A 13,600-nucleotide genomic window follows, 5' to 3' on the forward strand; every position below is an offset into this window, starting at 1 on the left:
GAGCCCTCTTCACCAGCAGATTTGCAGTGCCACAGGCCGGGGAGCAGTGTTTCCACCTCCTTGATAACCTCTCTTATCTGACAGCTCATTTTGCAGAGAGCTTCTCATGTGCCAGGCACCATGATAGTCCAGAGATACAATTGTGAGCCCATGTTCTGCCTGCAGGGTTCAACCCATCCATTGAGAGACAGACATTAAATGGTCAAGTCTAGTACAGAGTGAAAAGGGGTGTGCTTGGGGAGGAAGAGTGTGTTATGGGAACACACCATGAGCAATTCATTGAGGAGTCTCAGGGGAAGGCTTCCTGGGGGAGGTGTCTAAGCTGAGACCTGAGCAATGAAAACAGGGAGGAGGGGACTATTCCAGGCAGAAGGATCAACAGGTATAAAGGTCCGGAGACAGTGGGTCTGGCACTGTCCAGAACTGAAAGAAGTTTAGCATGGCTAGAGCACTTCTGGCATTTAGCTGTTCTCTAAAGAGACTTTGAAGTCTCTTTAAAGCCAGTTTGTGGCAAGTGGCCTGCAGAGGAGCAGGAGTGGGAGCAAAGGGGGCTATTGCAGGTGTCCTGATAAAGAAGAGGGTGCCTGGGCTCAGTCACAGAGGGTCTAATGAGAAATGGACTGATTCAAGAGATGTTTAGGAGGAAAAATTTGCAAGACTTAGATGTATGAGGCAGAGGAAAGGTGGAATGAAGGTCAGACCCAGATTTCTGGCTTGGGTATCTGGGTGGACAGTGCTACCTTTTAACCAAATTGGAACAGAAGGAGGGGAATGTATAAGGGAGGGGATGAGAAGGTGAATAAATTATAAAGTGGAGAACTGGCAGGTGCCTCGTGGTCCCTCCCTCTCTCCTTGACTCTTAGAAGTCTAACTGGGATAGGTGGATCACCTTACTGCCTGGTCCATGTCACTCCAAAGGGCTTCAAGGGTAGTCTTTCCAGAGGGATGCTGCTAAGTGATCAGCCTGCAGGCTGCATCAATTCACACAAAGCTGGTGAATAGATCTTGTGCAAATGTGTAGAGGGAGCAAAATTCTTGGAATTCTCAGGGCTGCTAGGGTGCTGTGGCTCCTGAGCACAGAAGTTGGAAAAAGGCGGTTGCTCCGAGGGCTGGTTAGTCACTGCATTTGGTAAGGGCATGCTTCTTTCTTCTTAAAAATGTGCCATTGAGGACTGCTGGTGTAAACATGGCAGCATAAACTCTGCATCCTCACCTTGTCCTGGAAACCAGCAGAAAGCAGCAAAGAAAATGGAAGACAAAATGCAAATTCCTTTTCAGCTAAATTAGGAGGCAGTCACCAAAATATTTGGGAACAGTGTAAGAAGCAGCCAGTTTCATACAGGAGCAGTAAGTAGGAAAGAAGTTGGAAGAAGTAAGAAAGAGTAGAAGAGGGAGCCGAAGTTGGCAGATTTCAGAAAGCACCAGTGAAATATACCTGAAGGTGAGTGACACACCTGAGGAGCAGAATCATCATCCCCCTACCCCTTGTCTGCGAAAAGAGGGTGTGGAAATGGGATGGGGGCAAGTTTAATGGCTCAGAGGATTCAGCTGGACTATTGGGATTAGAAAAGCAGAGGACACTGTGATACATAAAGAGCCATGCTAACAAGCTGTATTTGCAGGATGCGGCCTGACCATGGGGTAGATCAGAAGAAGAGAGTATCTGCATTATGAAACCAGCTGATTTCAAATTCCACTGGGTTCTACAGGAACCTCTTTCAATTGACTGCTCCAACTCATACAATGAAAAGAACCCAGCATCTATCCAGAGACACTGTGATAAAAAGGGAGACAAAGAACAGCAATATTTCTTAACAGATGAGGGCTGATCACCTGAAAATATTACCTGGAAACAGTGGAATTTTGAGCAATCTTATCACAATGAATTTTTAAAACTTAATATACCCTCTGTGAAGAAATACTGCAAAGCAGAAATGCAAGAATTCAAGAAAAAATGGGAAGATGGAAAGACATGAAATATGAGCTGAAAAGAAGTAAGGAAAAGTAGAAACTAACAGAAATGGTGAGTAAGTAAATAAAACACAGTAAGTCAAATAGAGTATAAAAACAAGAACAGTGAACAAAAAGAAATGAAAATAGGATTAAAGAGAAGGTATAAGGCAGATAAAGGAGAACCAACATATACATAATGAAGAGCCTAAAGAAGAAAGTAGAAATAAAGTCATGGAATGGAACAAATATTTAATAATTAGTTCAAGAAAATTCTGATGAAATAAAAAGACTTGTGTCTACCTTTTCTAATAGGGCACACTGCATGCCAAGAAAAGCTGGCCTGAAACAGTCAACACTGATAGATCCTGGGAATGTTACTGGATGTGAAAGAAAAAGAAAGAATTCTTAGGGCATCCAGGCAGGGTCAAAAATCAGTTTAATCTTAGATTTCCCTTAATGTTATGAAACAGTGGAGCAGAACCCATAAACTATTCAAAGAAACTGTGAGCCAAATGTTTTATGTCTAAGCAACTTTACTTCACGTATGAATCCTGTAGAAAACAGTTTGAACATGCAAGAAATCAGAGAATATTGTTCCCATGTGAACTTCGGTCAACCAAGAAATAATGGGAAACTGTGGCTAAGGGGACAGGTCTGTGCATAGAATATATTTATCTGAATAACTAAGACCTGAACAATGTGTCTATTAGAGTGAGGGAATTGAATGTATATGTTTGCTATTGTACCAATGCAGAAATGACACAAATATAAACAATTGGAAGGGGGATGAAGGCAAAAGGTGGAGGAAAGAATTAACATGTTGTTTACTTCATTAATAACAGCAGGCAACTAAGGAATATTATTTAAAGCTGAGAAATAGATAGAAATGTAAACATATTTAATCGTACAAAGACAAACATTAAAAAGATGATGAAAACTGAATGGTAGAGGAAAGGGAGGGGGAGGAGGGGGAAGAGAAAATAATTTTAATGTTGTTCTTTTTATGGGATTAAGAGTTACAGTCTAAAGAACCAGTCAACTAAGGGCATACAATCATTAGGACCCAAATCAAAATTTCTTAAATATTATAAGAAATATATAGCAAAAGACAAGTAAAAGTAAGTGAAAAGAAAACATAGTACAAGACTTCAAATATTATAAATATTGTTGATGAAAAGATCAAGCTGTAAAATATTTGAAGAGATATATTCTGAGCCATATATGAGTGACCAATGGCCAGTGACACAGCCCTCAGGAGATCCCAAGAACAGGTTATCAGACTACAATTTGGTTTTGTACATTTTAGGGAGACATAAGACATCAATCAATACGTTTAAGATGTACATTCGTTGGGTCCAGAAAGGAAGGGCAACTGGAAGCAGGGGCTCCTAGGTCATAGGTAGATTCAAAGATTTTCTGATTGGCAGTTGGTTGAAAGAGCTAAGTTATTGTCTAAAGACTTAGAATCAATAGAAAGGAATGTCTGGGTTAAGATAAGAGCTTGTGGAGACCAAGGTTTTAGCATGTAGTTGGAGCCTCTAGGTAGCTGGCTTCAGGGAACTGATTGTAAATGCTTCTTATCAGACATAAAGAGGCAGTTCTATCAGTCTTAAGGTATGTGTTGATGTCAGTGCTGGTCATCTGGGCCTACATTTCAAAAAGGGAGGAGGGCATAATGAGGCTTGTCTGGCTTCCTCTTCCCATCATGGCCTAAACCAGTTTTTCGGGTTAACTTTGGAATGCCCTTAGCTGAAAGCAGGGGTCCATTCAGATGGTCAGGGGGCTTATTTTGGGTTTGCAATACAGAAAGTATACCATAAAATATTATGACAGAACTAAGACTAAACATGCATAGTATATCAAGTAATGTAAATAAGCTAAACCCACCAAATGAAAGAACACAGAGCTGTCTTGGTGGAAGTGTGTGTGCGTGTGGTTGTGTGGAGCGAGAGTGGCGAGTGCAGAGCATACAGAGTCATCTCCTAACCCCCTACCCCATGGTAGAATGTGAAGGAACCCCAGAGCAAGTTTAAGAACCATTGTTCCATCCCATCTCTGGTAATCAGGCAAGAGATTACAGATGCAATCCAGGTTTGGGGAGCACAGGTTGTCTAGAGGACCACACAACTGACAAGGAAAATATTCTCTAGGCTGTGTCTCCTTGCCCTGTGGCCCTGGAGGCCCTGCTGAAGTTGGAGGGGGGAAGTTATCAGAAGCCTGCCCTCATCTGTTTTCCCCACTGTTTAATTAGTTTGCTGGTCCCCACCTTAATCAGGGTGTTGAAGCAGGGGATTTGTGGCCCTGGGACATAGGCTCACCTGATGGCTTCTTCACAGAAGCATGAATGCCTGGGGTGTCAGGTGAGTGGGAAGATGTTTTAGCATGTAAGTGCCAGAGGCCAAGGGGATTTTCTCTACTATCTCCTCCCCTCCAGGTATGGGGGAGGGAAGGTTAGCATAAGTGGTCCCTCCAGCAGCAGCTTCAGGTGGATGGAAGGTGTCCGTTGGCCCTGAGTCACCCTGTGTTGGTGTGTCCCACTGGGTCTTGGGGAATCAGCTCCGAGCTGCAAGGGAGGCTTTGGTTATTATGGTCTCACTGTTCAGGCCAAGGTGGATGACTGGGTCTCCTCGTGGTGACTGGGCAGTGGCAGAAAACCCTCATTTCAACCCTCTTCTCTGAAAGCCACCCTTAAGGACCCATATCCTCTTACTGGGCAATGGTGGCATGTGGGTCCTCTTCTGCAGCTTTGCTCTGCTACAGGTGCCTGTCATGGGCAGAAGGAGGTTCAGGGGAGCCCACTGTTCCATCCCATAAGCTATTCAAAGTGGGACAGCTGAGTCCACCTCCACTGTCCACCAAGAGCTAGAATCACTGGGTATTGGGGAAAGTGAGGCCTCAAAGGCTATTTCATCCAACCCAACCCCTTGTAGATGAGGAAGCTGGTCCAGAGAGTGGGGTCATGTGTCCTCGCAGACTTCAGCCTGCTGACCCCTGTCCAGTGCTCCTTCCACCACCACACTCTGGCTTCCTGAGGCTGAGGTGCTTGGCAAAAGTGGGGCCAAGAGATATCAGTGCACCATTCATGGAGGCGCTTAAGAGGGAGATGCTGGCCTCATGTCCAGAAGGCAGAAAAGGGTAGAACAGGGAGAGAACCAGTGTGGAGGAACTAGAGGTAGGAGGCAGCCATGGGCACTTTTAATAGCTGGGCTGTAACTGAGTTTTCCCACTTCCTTTTGATTATTTTATGATGTTCATGGTGCTGACAAATGTGTTCGGTTCCTGCAGAAACTGTCACTGGCTTAGAAGGGAATGAAAACATGGATAAATTAGGAAATTCATGAGGGCAGCATTCCTCCAGGCCACATGGTTGGAAGGAAGGAGAAGGTCAGCTGGGTACTGAAGGAGGGGAGGAAAGGCTTTTTTTTTTTGAGATGGAATTTTGCTGCTGTCCCCCAGGCTGTAGTGTAATGGTGCAATTTTGGCTTACTGCAACCTCTGCTTCCTGGGTCTCCTGCCAGGGTCAAGTGATTCTCTGAAGTAGCAAGGATTATAGGCATGCACCACCATGCCTGGCTAATTTTTGTATTTTTAATAGAGACATGCTTTTGCCTTGTTGGCCAGGCTGGTCTCGAAATCCTGACCTCAAGTGATCCACCTACCTCAGCCTCCCAAAGTGCTGGGATTACAGGCATGAGCCACTGTGCCCTGTCAGCAAAGACTCTTTTAATTGCAGAGGGAAGGGAACTCAGAGATGATCCTAATTAGGCCTTTTTGGCTGCATGTAGCAGGGGCACCCATGATCCACAGCTAAACGTAGAGGGAGAATAGGTATGTGGATACTGCTCAGCTCCAAGGAGCCCCAGACAGTGGCTGCTGCTGTTCCTGGGCCAGGCTCAGAACTGGAACTGCATGCAGTGCAGGAAGCTGGAGAAGGCACTCCTTCCTGTTTTCATCTCTGGTTTGTCTGTGCGACTGTTTCCTTCTCTCTCCTTGCAGGCTCTCAACAGAGTATGGCCCACTGATATCATCTTTGGCTGGGTGGCAGTGGGGCCCTGCTCTCTATTTCATGAGCAGGACAAGTCAGCCTTGCTGATTTATCACAAGCCCATGCTCCCAGGCATGGGGTTGGGGGTGAGGCTCTGTTGGCCCAGCATGGGTCAGGGTCCAGGACGGCCCCATCAGCTTAGGTCATAGGTTGGGGTTCCTGGACAGATATGGCTGGGGTGGATTGTGGGGGATAGAGGTGGCACTTTTGAGAGAAAGCAGGGGGCTATTGATGATGGACTTCACCCTCATGTCCAATGCAGATCCCAGATAATCCCCTTTTAACACTCACCGGGGAGCTTTTCAGAAGAGCAAGCACATGCAGGGGAAAAAAGTGGAATCTGGTTTGTTTTGTGGGCATTGTTTCTTTGACAACTTTAAAATTCTGTTTACCTGTGTGCCTTTTCTGTGCATTCCAGCAAATTGCCCCACACCGCATATAGCATCAAATATCTCTAAGGAATATCTGGTGGATTTAATAAGCAAACTAATTTGGGGAGCGTTTTTGTGACTTGGACTAGATTTTCCATTCATTTTGTCAGGCACATATCTGTTGATTCCCATCATGTACCAGGGCTCTGCCTGTAGGTCTGTCACATAAAGGCTCACAGGTGCAGAGACTCCCAACTGCAGTGGTTTGCACTGCTCCAGACACCATGCTCCTTCCCACTTGTGGCTCATGAAGCCCTAGAGCAGTGGCTCTCAAGCTCGAGCCGGCATCAGAATTACCCAGAGAACTTCTTAAAACACAGGCTGCCCAGCCCTGTTTCTGATTCAGTAATTCTGGGGTGGGTCCCCAAGAATTTGCATTTCTGACAAGTCCCCAGGTGATACTGATGCTGCTGGTCCAAGGACCACGTGTTGAGAAATCACTTCCCCGAGGGTGTGTCCTTCCTAACACGTGTAGAGCTATTGCTGCCGTATCTGTGTGCAACTTGCAGGGAGGGCGAGAGAGAAAGGCCAGGGTGCTCAAACTCCTTTTAAGCATGTGGGGCTGGCAAAAGTTGTTGCCTCTTATGCCATAATCAGGAACTTGGTCATGTGGTCACAGCCTGTTGCTGAGGGGGTTGGCAAAGTCATCTGTAACTGGGTGGCAATGTGCCCTGGAAAAGGGTAAGGGCATGTGTGTGGGGACACCAAGAGATCTGCCAGAACGGGCCCACAGGATCACATGGAGATGAAAAGAGAAGGCCAGCTCTTGGTGATGGGGACAGATGTGAGAAAAGCCCCTTATGGTGCCTGGTGACAGTGTTGTAATGGCAGTTTATCCAAAGGGAGAATAGGGCAGAAGAGCATGGGTCTGCAGGCCTCAGCAGAGCCTGCCCTGCAAGGAAAAGCCAGCCAGCCTTGGAAGCAGGAGTGCAGTTGGCTGGAGTTGTCCATTTCCTTTCTTGAAGGCAGCCAGCTGTCCCTCCACCTGAGCTGTGCTCTTCTCAGTCTCTCATGAACTGGGAGTCTCCTTTGCTTATCATCCTTATTGTTTTGTGGGTTGAGCTGATGTCTTTCTAGGTCTCAAACTTTTTTCTACCCTCCCCCAGGCATCTTGTCTCTGGAAAAGGCTGCGTGGCAAGAGGCGGCCAGTGATGGCATTCTGCCTCTTGATGACCCTATCTGCAATGGCTGTCACCCACTTTCACCCACAGCGTCCAGCCGCCGGCCCGGACCCTGGACCCATGGAGCCTCAGGGGGTAACTGGCGCCCCTGCAACCCATATCTGGCAGGCTTTGAGCTCTAGCCAGAGGCAGTGGGCAAGAAACATGGGCTTCTGGAGAGGTCGTGCTTTGCCTAGGAACTCCATCTTGGTCTGTGCTGAGGAGCAAGGCCACAGAACAAGAGTGCACAGAAGCACAGAGTCCCCAGGAGGGGACCTCAGGCATCCAGGAAGGGTCAGGAGGGACATTACTTTGACAGGACATCCAAGACTCAGTACTCAGCATTTTGTGCTCCTGAGGGAGGATGAGGTCGGAGATCCAGGAGCCAAAGACCTGGGCCACCCCCGGCATGGCACTTCTACCCAGGACACGCAGAGTGAAATGGTCACCCTGGTTGGTCCACTCCCAGGGAGTGATGTGGCAGCTTCACCGGCTTGGAGAACTACTGCTGGGCTGACACTCTGGCCCCATAGAGCGGCAGGCAGGGATCTGATGGGAACTGAGAACAGAGCCTTGACTGGTGGGCGACAAGCAGAGGATCCCACCATGGCCTCAGGGACTCATCAGTGGCCTGGCTCTGTTGGGGAGCTACAAGGGTCAGTATGGTGTGGCGCTGAGACCCCTGGGCTGTTGAGCAGCTTGAGGACCGGTGGGCAGATTCCCCCATGGCTGACAGACCATGATGTGCAGATGCTCCGACTGTTGGCTCAGGGGGAGGTGGTGGGCAAAGCCAGGGTTCCTGCCCATGGGCAGGTGCTACAGGTTGGCTTCTCTGCTGAGGGTGCCCTTCAGGACATGTCCCCTCCCAGGCTCAGCCAACTCTGCTCCCAAGGGCTCTGTGGCCTGATCAAGAGGCCTGGGGACCTGCCTGAGGTCCTGTCCTTCCATGTAGATCGTGTGCTGGGGCTGCGCAGGAGCCTGCCTGCTGTGGCCCGCCGCTTCCACAGTCCCCTCCTGCCCTACCGTTACACGGATGGTGGCACAAGGCCTGTCATCTGGTGGGCACCCGATGTGCAGCACCTGGGTGACCCGGATGAGGATCAGAACTCTCTGGCCTTGGGCTGGCTGCAGTACCAGGCCCTGCTGGCACACGGTTGCAGCTGGCCAGGCCAGGCCTCATGCCTGGGCATCCACCATACGGAGTGGGCACGCCTGGCGCTCTTCGACTTCCTGTTGCAGGTAGGTGGGGTTAGGCAGCAGGGGTAGAGAGCTGCGGAGGTAGGGGGTTCTGGGTGGAGAGGCCTGAACTGGCCACCTGAGGTTGGATGTCGACTCTCCCCTGAGTCCTGGTTTTTTCACCACCAACCACCTGTTTTTGTAATTTTCCTGCCTCTGTTTATTTATCCAGTGGTTACTAGAGCCAGCTCATCTGCTCACAAGAGCTGACGGCTAAAATTTTCAGGAAATTTATGACCTAGTTGTGAAACACAGGCATTATCAAAAATTTAAGTTGTAAAAACAATAAATTATATTAGAAACGAAGGTAATAACTACTCAGAATGCATTATTTTCTATTATTTTTACTATTTTTTTACTATCATCTGTGCTTCTGCAGTTATTTATGTCCTTCATGTCTATATAATAAATGGCAGCCAATGGTGTGCCACTGCACATCTCCTGACAGCTCCACCTTTGGGCATGTTGGTAGCTGGAAATCTGTCAGGGTGTGAATATCTATTTACACCATGGAAAGCAGCAAATGCTACAAATCAGGACACCCCTCTACTCCTGGAGAGCTGATTGTTGAACATTTACCAGCACACCACTGTTTAAAACTTTACATCTTTGAATCAACAAGGATTCAAGATGGTTGTATAATTTTTATGAGACAGAGATGGAGATAGCGACAGAGAGAATGGGAGAGAAAGAGCGAAAGGGAGGAGCTCGGGCGCTGAAGAAAGAGAAGGATCTGCGCTAGCTGAGGTCCCTGACCTACCCGGAGTTAACCCTGGAGTTGTCGGAGAGGGGTAGTGTGGGAATCCCAGGGAAAGGGCCGGACTGTCAGGGTACACGGGCTGACCGGGGGCCTACAGGCACCTGCTACTTACTAACTGGCCTGTTAAAAACCAGTGTGGCTGTTCTGGTGCACATGAGCTGGATGTCAGTCATGGATACACATGCATGGAAACATGGCCAGACAGAAACAAAGACGAGAAAAAATGGATAAAGCTCAGTGAGGGCGGATGTGTGCACCAAATGCACATGGAACTAGCCCCCATTTCTATAGAGACCCCGTTGAAAAAAAGGGTCCTCAATGTCAGCCCTTAGGGTTACCTGTAGAGGTGAGGGGATCAATATCCAATAACCTGTGTTTCATCCACGTGGGGTTGGGTTTATAATGTATTTTAGAAAATTCTTAGATAATATGTAATACTTCAGAGATTTACCATAAAAGTCCAGCTTCCCTTGAAAAATTGGATGGTTTAGTAATACGGGTCCTTCATTCCCATACAGCAGGACACGGCCTGAGCTGAGCATCTGCTGCCCCCTTTGGAGGCTGCCATACTCTCCTTTTGGCCACAGACACTACCTCTTTATTGTCCGACACTCACCTACTGTCCTCCAGGCCTCTTGAATGTTACCCCAGTCTACCTGCAGATAACTTTGTTTCCAGTCATGGGACTAGCTGATCTCCTGTCATCCTCCCAGGTCTTCCAATCTATGTCCCTATGGCTGCTTTGTGGAAGGCGGAGTTATGGATCCTGATGGTCAAGAGCATGGGCCTTGGCATCAGACTACCCCCCGTCCCCCGCCCCCAGGCCACTTCACACTGTGTAACCCTGGGCAGGTTACCTAGCCTCTCTCAGCTCTACTTTTCTCACACCAAAATGGGGTTGTGCATCCCAACCACATCCCCTTGAGCCTGACCATTTAGTGCATGGTAGCTCCTGGTTGCTGGCACCTGCATCTACAGGCTTGCTCTGCTTGCTGCACTGGAAGTGCTGGGGAATGAGTACCCTCCAAGTAACGTGACCAGCCATGCAGGTTGGGAAGGAGGGGTTTCCCAGATCCTAGGACTTTTCAGTGCTGAAGCTGGAACAGTCATGGGGAAACAAGGAAGGTTGGTTATGCTGCCTCCAGGAGCAGCCTCCAGCCGTGACTGAGGAGAGTAGGTGTACAGATGCCCTGTATGCATATTCTACACACTTCTCAGTTAATCTAGCAGGATTGGAGCCCAGTTATCCACAGTGGTAATTGCTGTCTCTCTTCCCCTTTCATGATTTTTGGAGTTAGCTCACAAGTAAATTGTTTTCCGTTGAATTCTGGTCTGTCCTCTGGGACCTTTGTCAGATAATAATACTGATCATGCATGGTTTCTGGATGCAAGGTCCTTTATGTAATGTACTTAGTACAGTGCCTGGTGGATGACACACATTCAGCAGTAACCAGGTACCATCCCACTTTACAGAAATTAACTCACCCAGTCTTGATGGCAATCTATGAGTGAGATACTACACTTAATCCTATTTTAAAGTTGAGAAATTGAGGCCCAGAGAAATTCGTTTACTTGCCCAAGGTGGCAGCTGGTGGGCTGAGAAGCAGCCTGGATGGTCTGACTCTAGAGCTCACTGAATCACAGCGTGATTCAGTTGGCCATGAACAAGGGCAGGAAAAGGGGATACTTGCAGGGATGTCCTGGGGCCTTGATCTCTGAGGCACAGCTCCTTGCAAAGCCCCAGTCCAGCTGATATTCTCACAGCTGCTTTCTGCTCCACACAGAGGTCCTCTGTTCACCTTCCAGGGTTGTAGTGTGGGACTCTTCCTCAGCTGCCAAGCCCTGCTGTGGGGACAAGTCTCTGCAGCCAAGGCACACACAGGTTGATTGTGTGAGCAAACATGACTCTGCTGGGCTCATGCCACCTCTTCCCTGGTTTGCTGAATGCCAGTCAAGTCAAATACCCTCCGTCTGGCTAACGCCACCTTCCTAGAAACCACTGGCAAGTCAGAGAGAGGCAGGGCTATAGAATGTGGGTTTTCCTGCACAGGAAACTTCTGACCTGGGTCTTTTTACAAACTGCGTACAGCTCACTCAGGGATAGGTTTGCTTGCTCCTTTGTTTGCTTTTATCTTTTATAAACCCTTGTTTTTCTGTGTACATCACCACATCCCATTTGCTTAGGCACAAAGCACAAGTACTGTACACATACACATATCTTTTACACCCCATAGAGCGTAACTATGCTTCACAAGTCCCATAAACACTCAGTATTAGTTAGCGATTGCTGAAGTAACACTGTGTAACAAACCTCCCCAAATCTCAGTGCTTTAAAACGCCAGCTCTTTATTCTTGCTCCAGGATCTGTGGGTCAGTTGGATTCAATTGAGCTGGGCTGCAAGCTGTGGGTGGGGGAGGGTTCAGGTCTGCTCTCATTCTGAGGGCCAAGGCTGAAAAAAATTCACACAAAGATCATTTTGTTTTGGCTGGGTATATTATAGTTTTATAACCTTCTGTGCTAAACCTTGACACCTCAAAATATCTAACAGAGGCAAATATAAAACCCAATCAATCAAAAGTGTATGCTGACAATCCCAAAGCCATTTCTATTTTTATTTTACCAATAATCGTAGTGCCAATTTGTTTGTTAAAGATTTATTTAGGTCACATGGACTTGAAAAACTTGGAGTTATTTATGAGCATTCTTGTATTTATAAGCCAGTTTGGTGGATACAATATATGTGTAAATACGTCAAAACATGCACACACACACACACACACACACACACACACACACAGAGATCCAATAGCTTTTCTTGATATTTGTTTTGTGTTTTGAGGCAATGTCTCACTCTGTTGCCCAGGCTGGAGTGCAGTGGCACGATTACAGCTCACTGCAGCCTCGACCTCCTGCACTCAATTGATCCACCCACCTCAGCCTCCTGAGTGGCTGGGGCCACAGGTGTGCGCCATCATGCCCAGCTAATTTGAAAATTTTTTGTGGAGACGGGGTTTTGGCATGTTGCCCAGGCTGGTTTGGAACTCTTGGGCTCAAGCAATCTGGCTGCCTTGGCCTCCCAAAGTGCTGGGATTATAGGGATGAGCCACCACGCCTGGCAAGATCCAATAGCTTTTACATCGGAATTTTATCCATGAGGTAGCAATACAGTTTCACTGGTTTATGAACACATTCACATGGCTAAACTTTGTTTGCCCTGACATGTAATACAATCAATGCTGTGAACCAAAATTTTGGGTAAAGCAGTTTCTATGGCAGCTTGGTTTTTTTGGCAGTCCATGCTCCTGACTCCAGAGAACACTGGGACCAAACAGCACTGCAGAAGAACATCATGTACTAACGAGATCAGATGAAATCAGGCACATTCAGGATGCTGTGGCTGTAGACGTTCCCTGGCTCCATCAGCTCACAACTACATTCAGACCAGCCCTGAAGAGTGCACCAAGCGGGCTGCACTCTGGCATGACTGCCTTGACACACACACTCACTCACTAAAATACAATTCAACCGTTGCAACAGCCAGCAAGCCCCAAGAGTTTCCAAACTGAAACAATCAGGATGCTTTCCTCTCTCCATCAGTTGGGCTTGTTCAACCCGCAAATGGAAATTCTTCAGCTCCCAAATTGAGAGGAGCCAATCTTGCTGTCTGGTACCCACAAAAGCCACTCACTTGTCTAGATGCACATATCAACTTTTGAAATCTTTCTATACAATCAGGAATGCAAAATATAGCCAGGCAGCAGGTTAGGGGGGCTTCTGAAACTCTCCCAGCCTGTGGCAGCTAACCACAAGCAAGGTGTTCCTGGTCAGGGAACCAAACTTTGTTACTGAACACCAGGGTTTCAGTCTACATCCCATTGCTTGCCTCGCAGAAAGCCAGTCATTGAGACAAGTGTTGCCAGAGAAGAAGGCTTTATTATTATTATATTATTTTTATTATTATTTGAGATGGAGTTTTGCTCTTGTTGCCCAGGCTGGAGTGCAATGGCATAATCT

At 47.5% G+C, this 13,600-nt stretch overlaps 1 protein-coding gene across 20 annotated transcripts in view; it reads left to right on the plus strand.

Moving 5' to 3' along the window:
* GASK1A (golgi associated kinase 1A) overlaps positions 1 to 13,600 on the plus strand; it is an 86,366-nt gene that overhangs the window by 41,735 nt on the left and 31,031 nt on the right. For 8 of the 20 annotated variants that reach the window (XR_013527233.1, XR_013527234.1, XR_013527235.1 and 5 more), the window contains one exon: positions 7,536 to 8,828. Coding sequence is in view for 12 of the 20 variants with exons in the window: in XM_008981475.5 (XP_008979723.4) it covers positions 7,536 to 8,828 (1,293 nt within the window). In the remaining 8 variants the exon portion in view is untranslated. Of the gene's footprint in view, positions 1 to 1,278; positions 1,442 to 1,622; positions 2,024 to 7,535; positions 8,829 to 13,600 lie in introns of all 20 variants that reach the window. The other 12 variants (XR_013527239.1, XR_013527241.1, XM_054245523.2 and 9 more) reach the window with 2 other exon arrangements.

This window comes from Callithrix jacchus, chromosome 15, assembly GCF_049354715.1.
Source record: "Callithrix jacchus isolate 240 chromosome 15, calJac240_pri, whole genome shotgun sequence".
Lineage (NCBI taxonomy): Eukaryota > Metazoa > Chordata > Mammalia > Primates > Cebidae > Callithrix > Callithrix jacchus.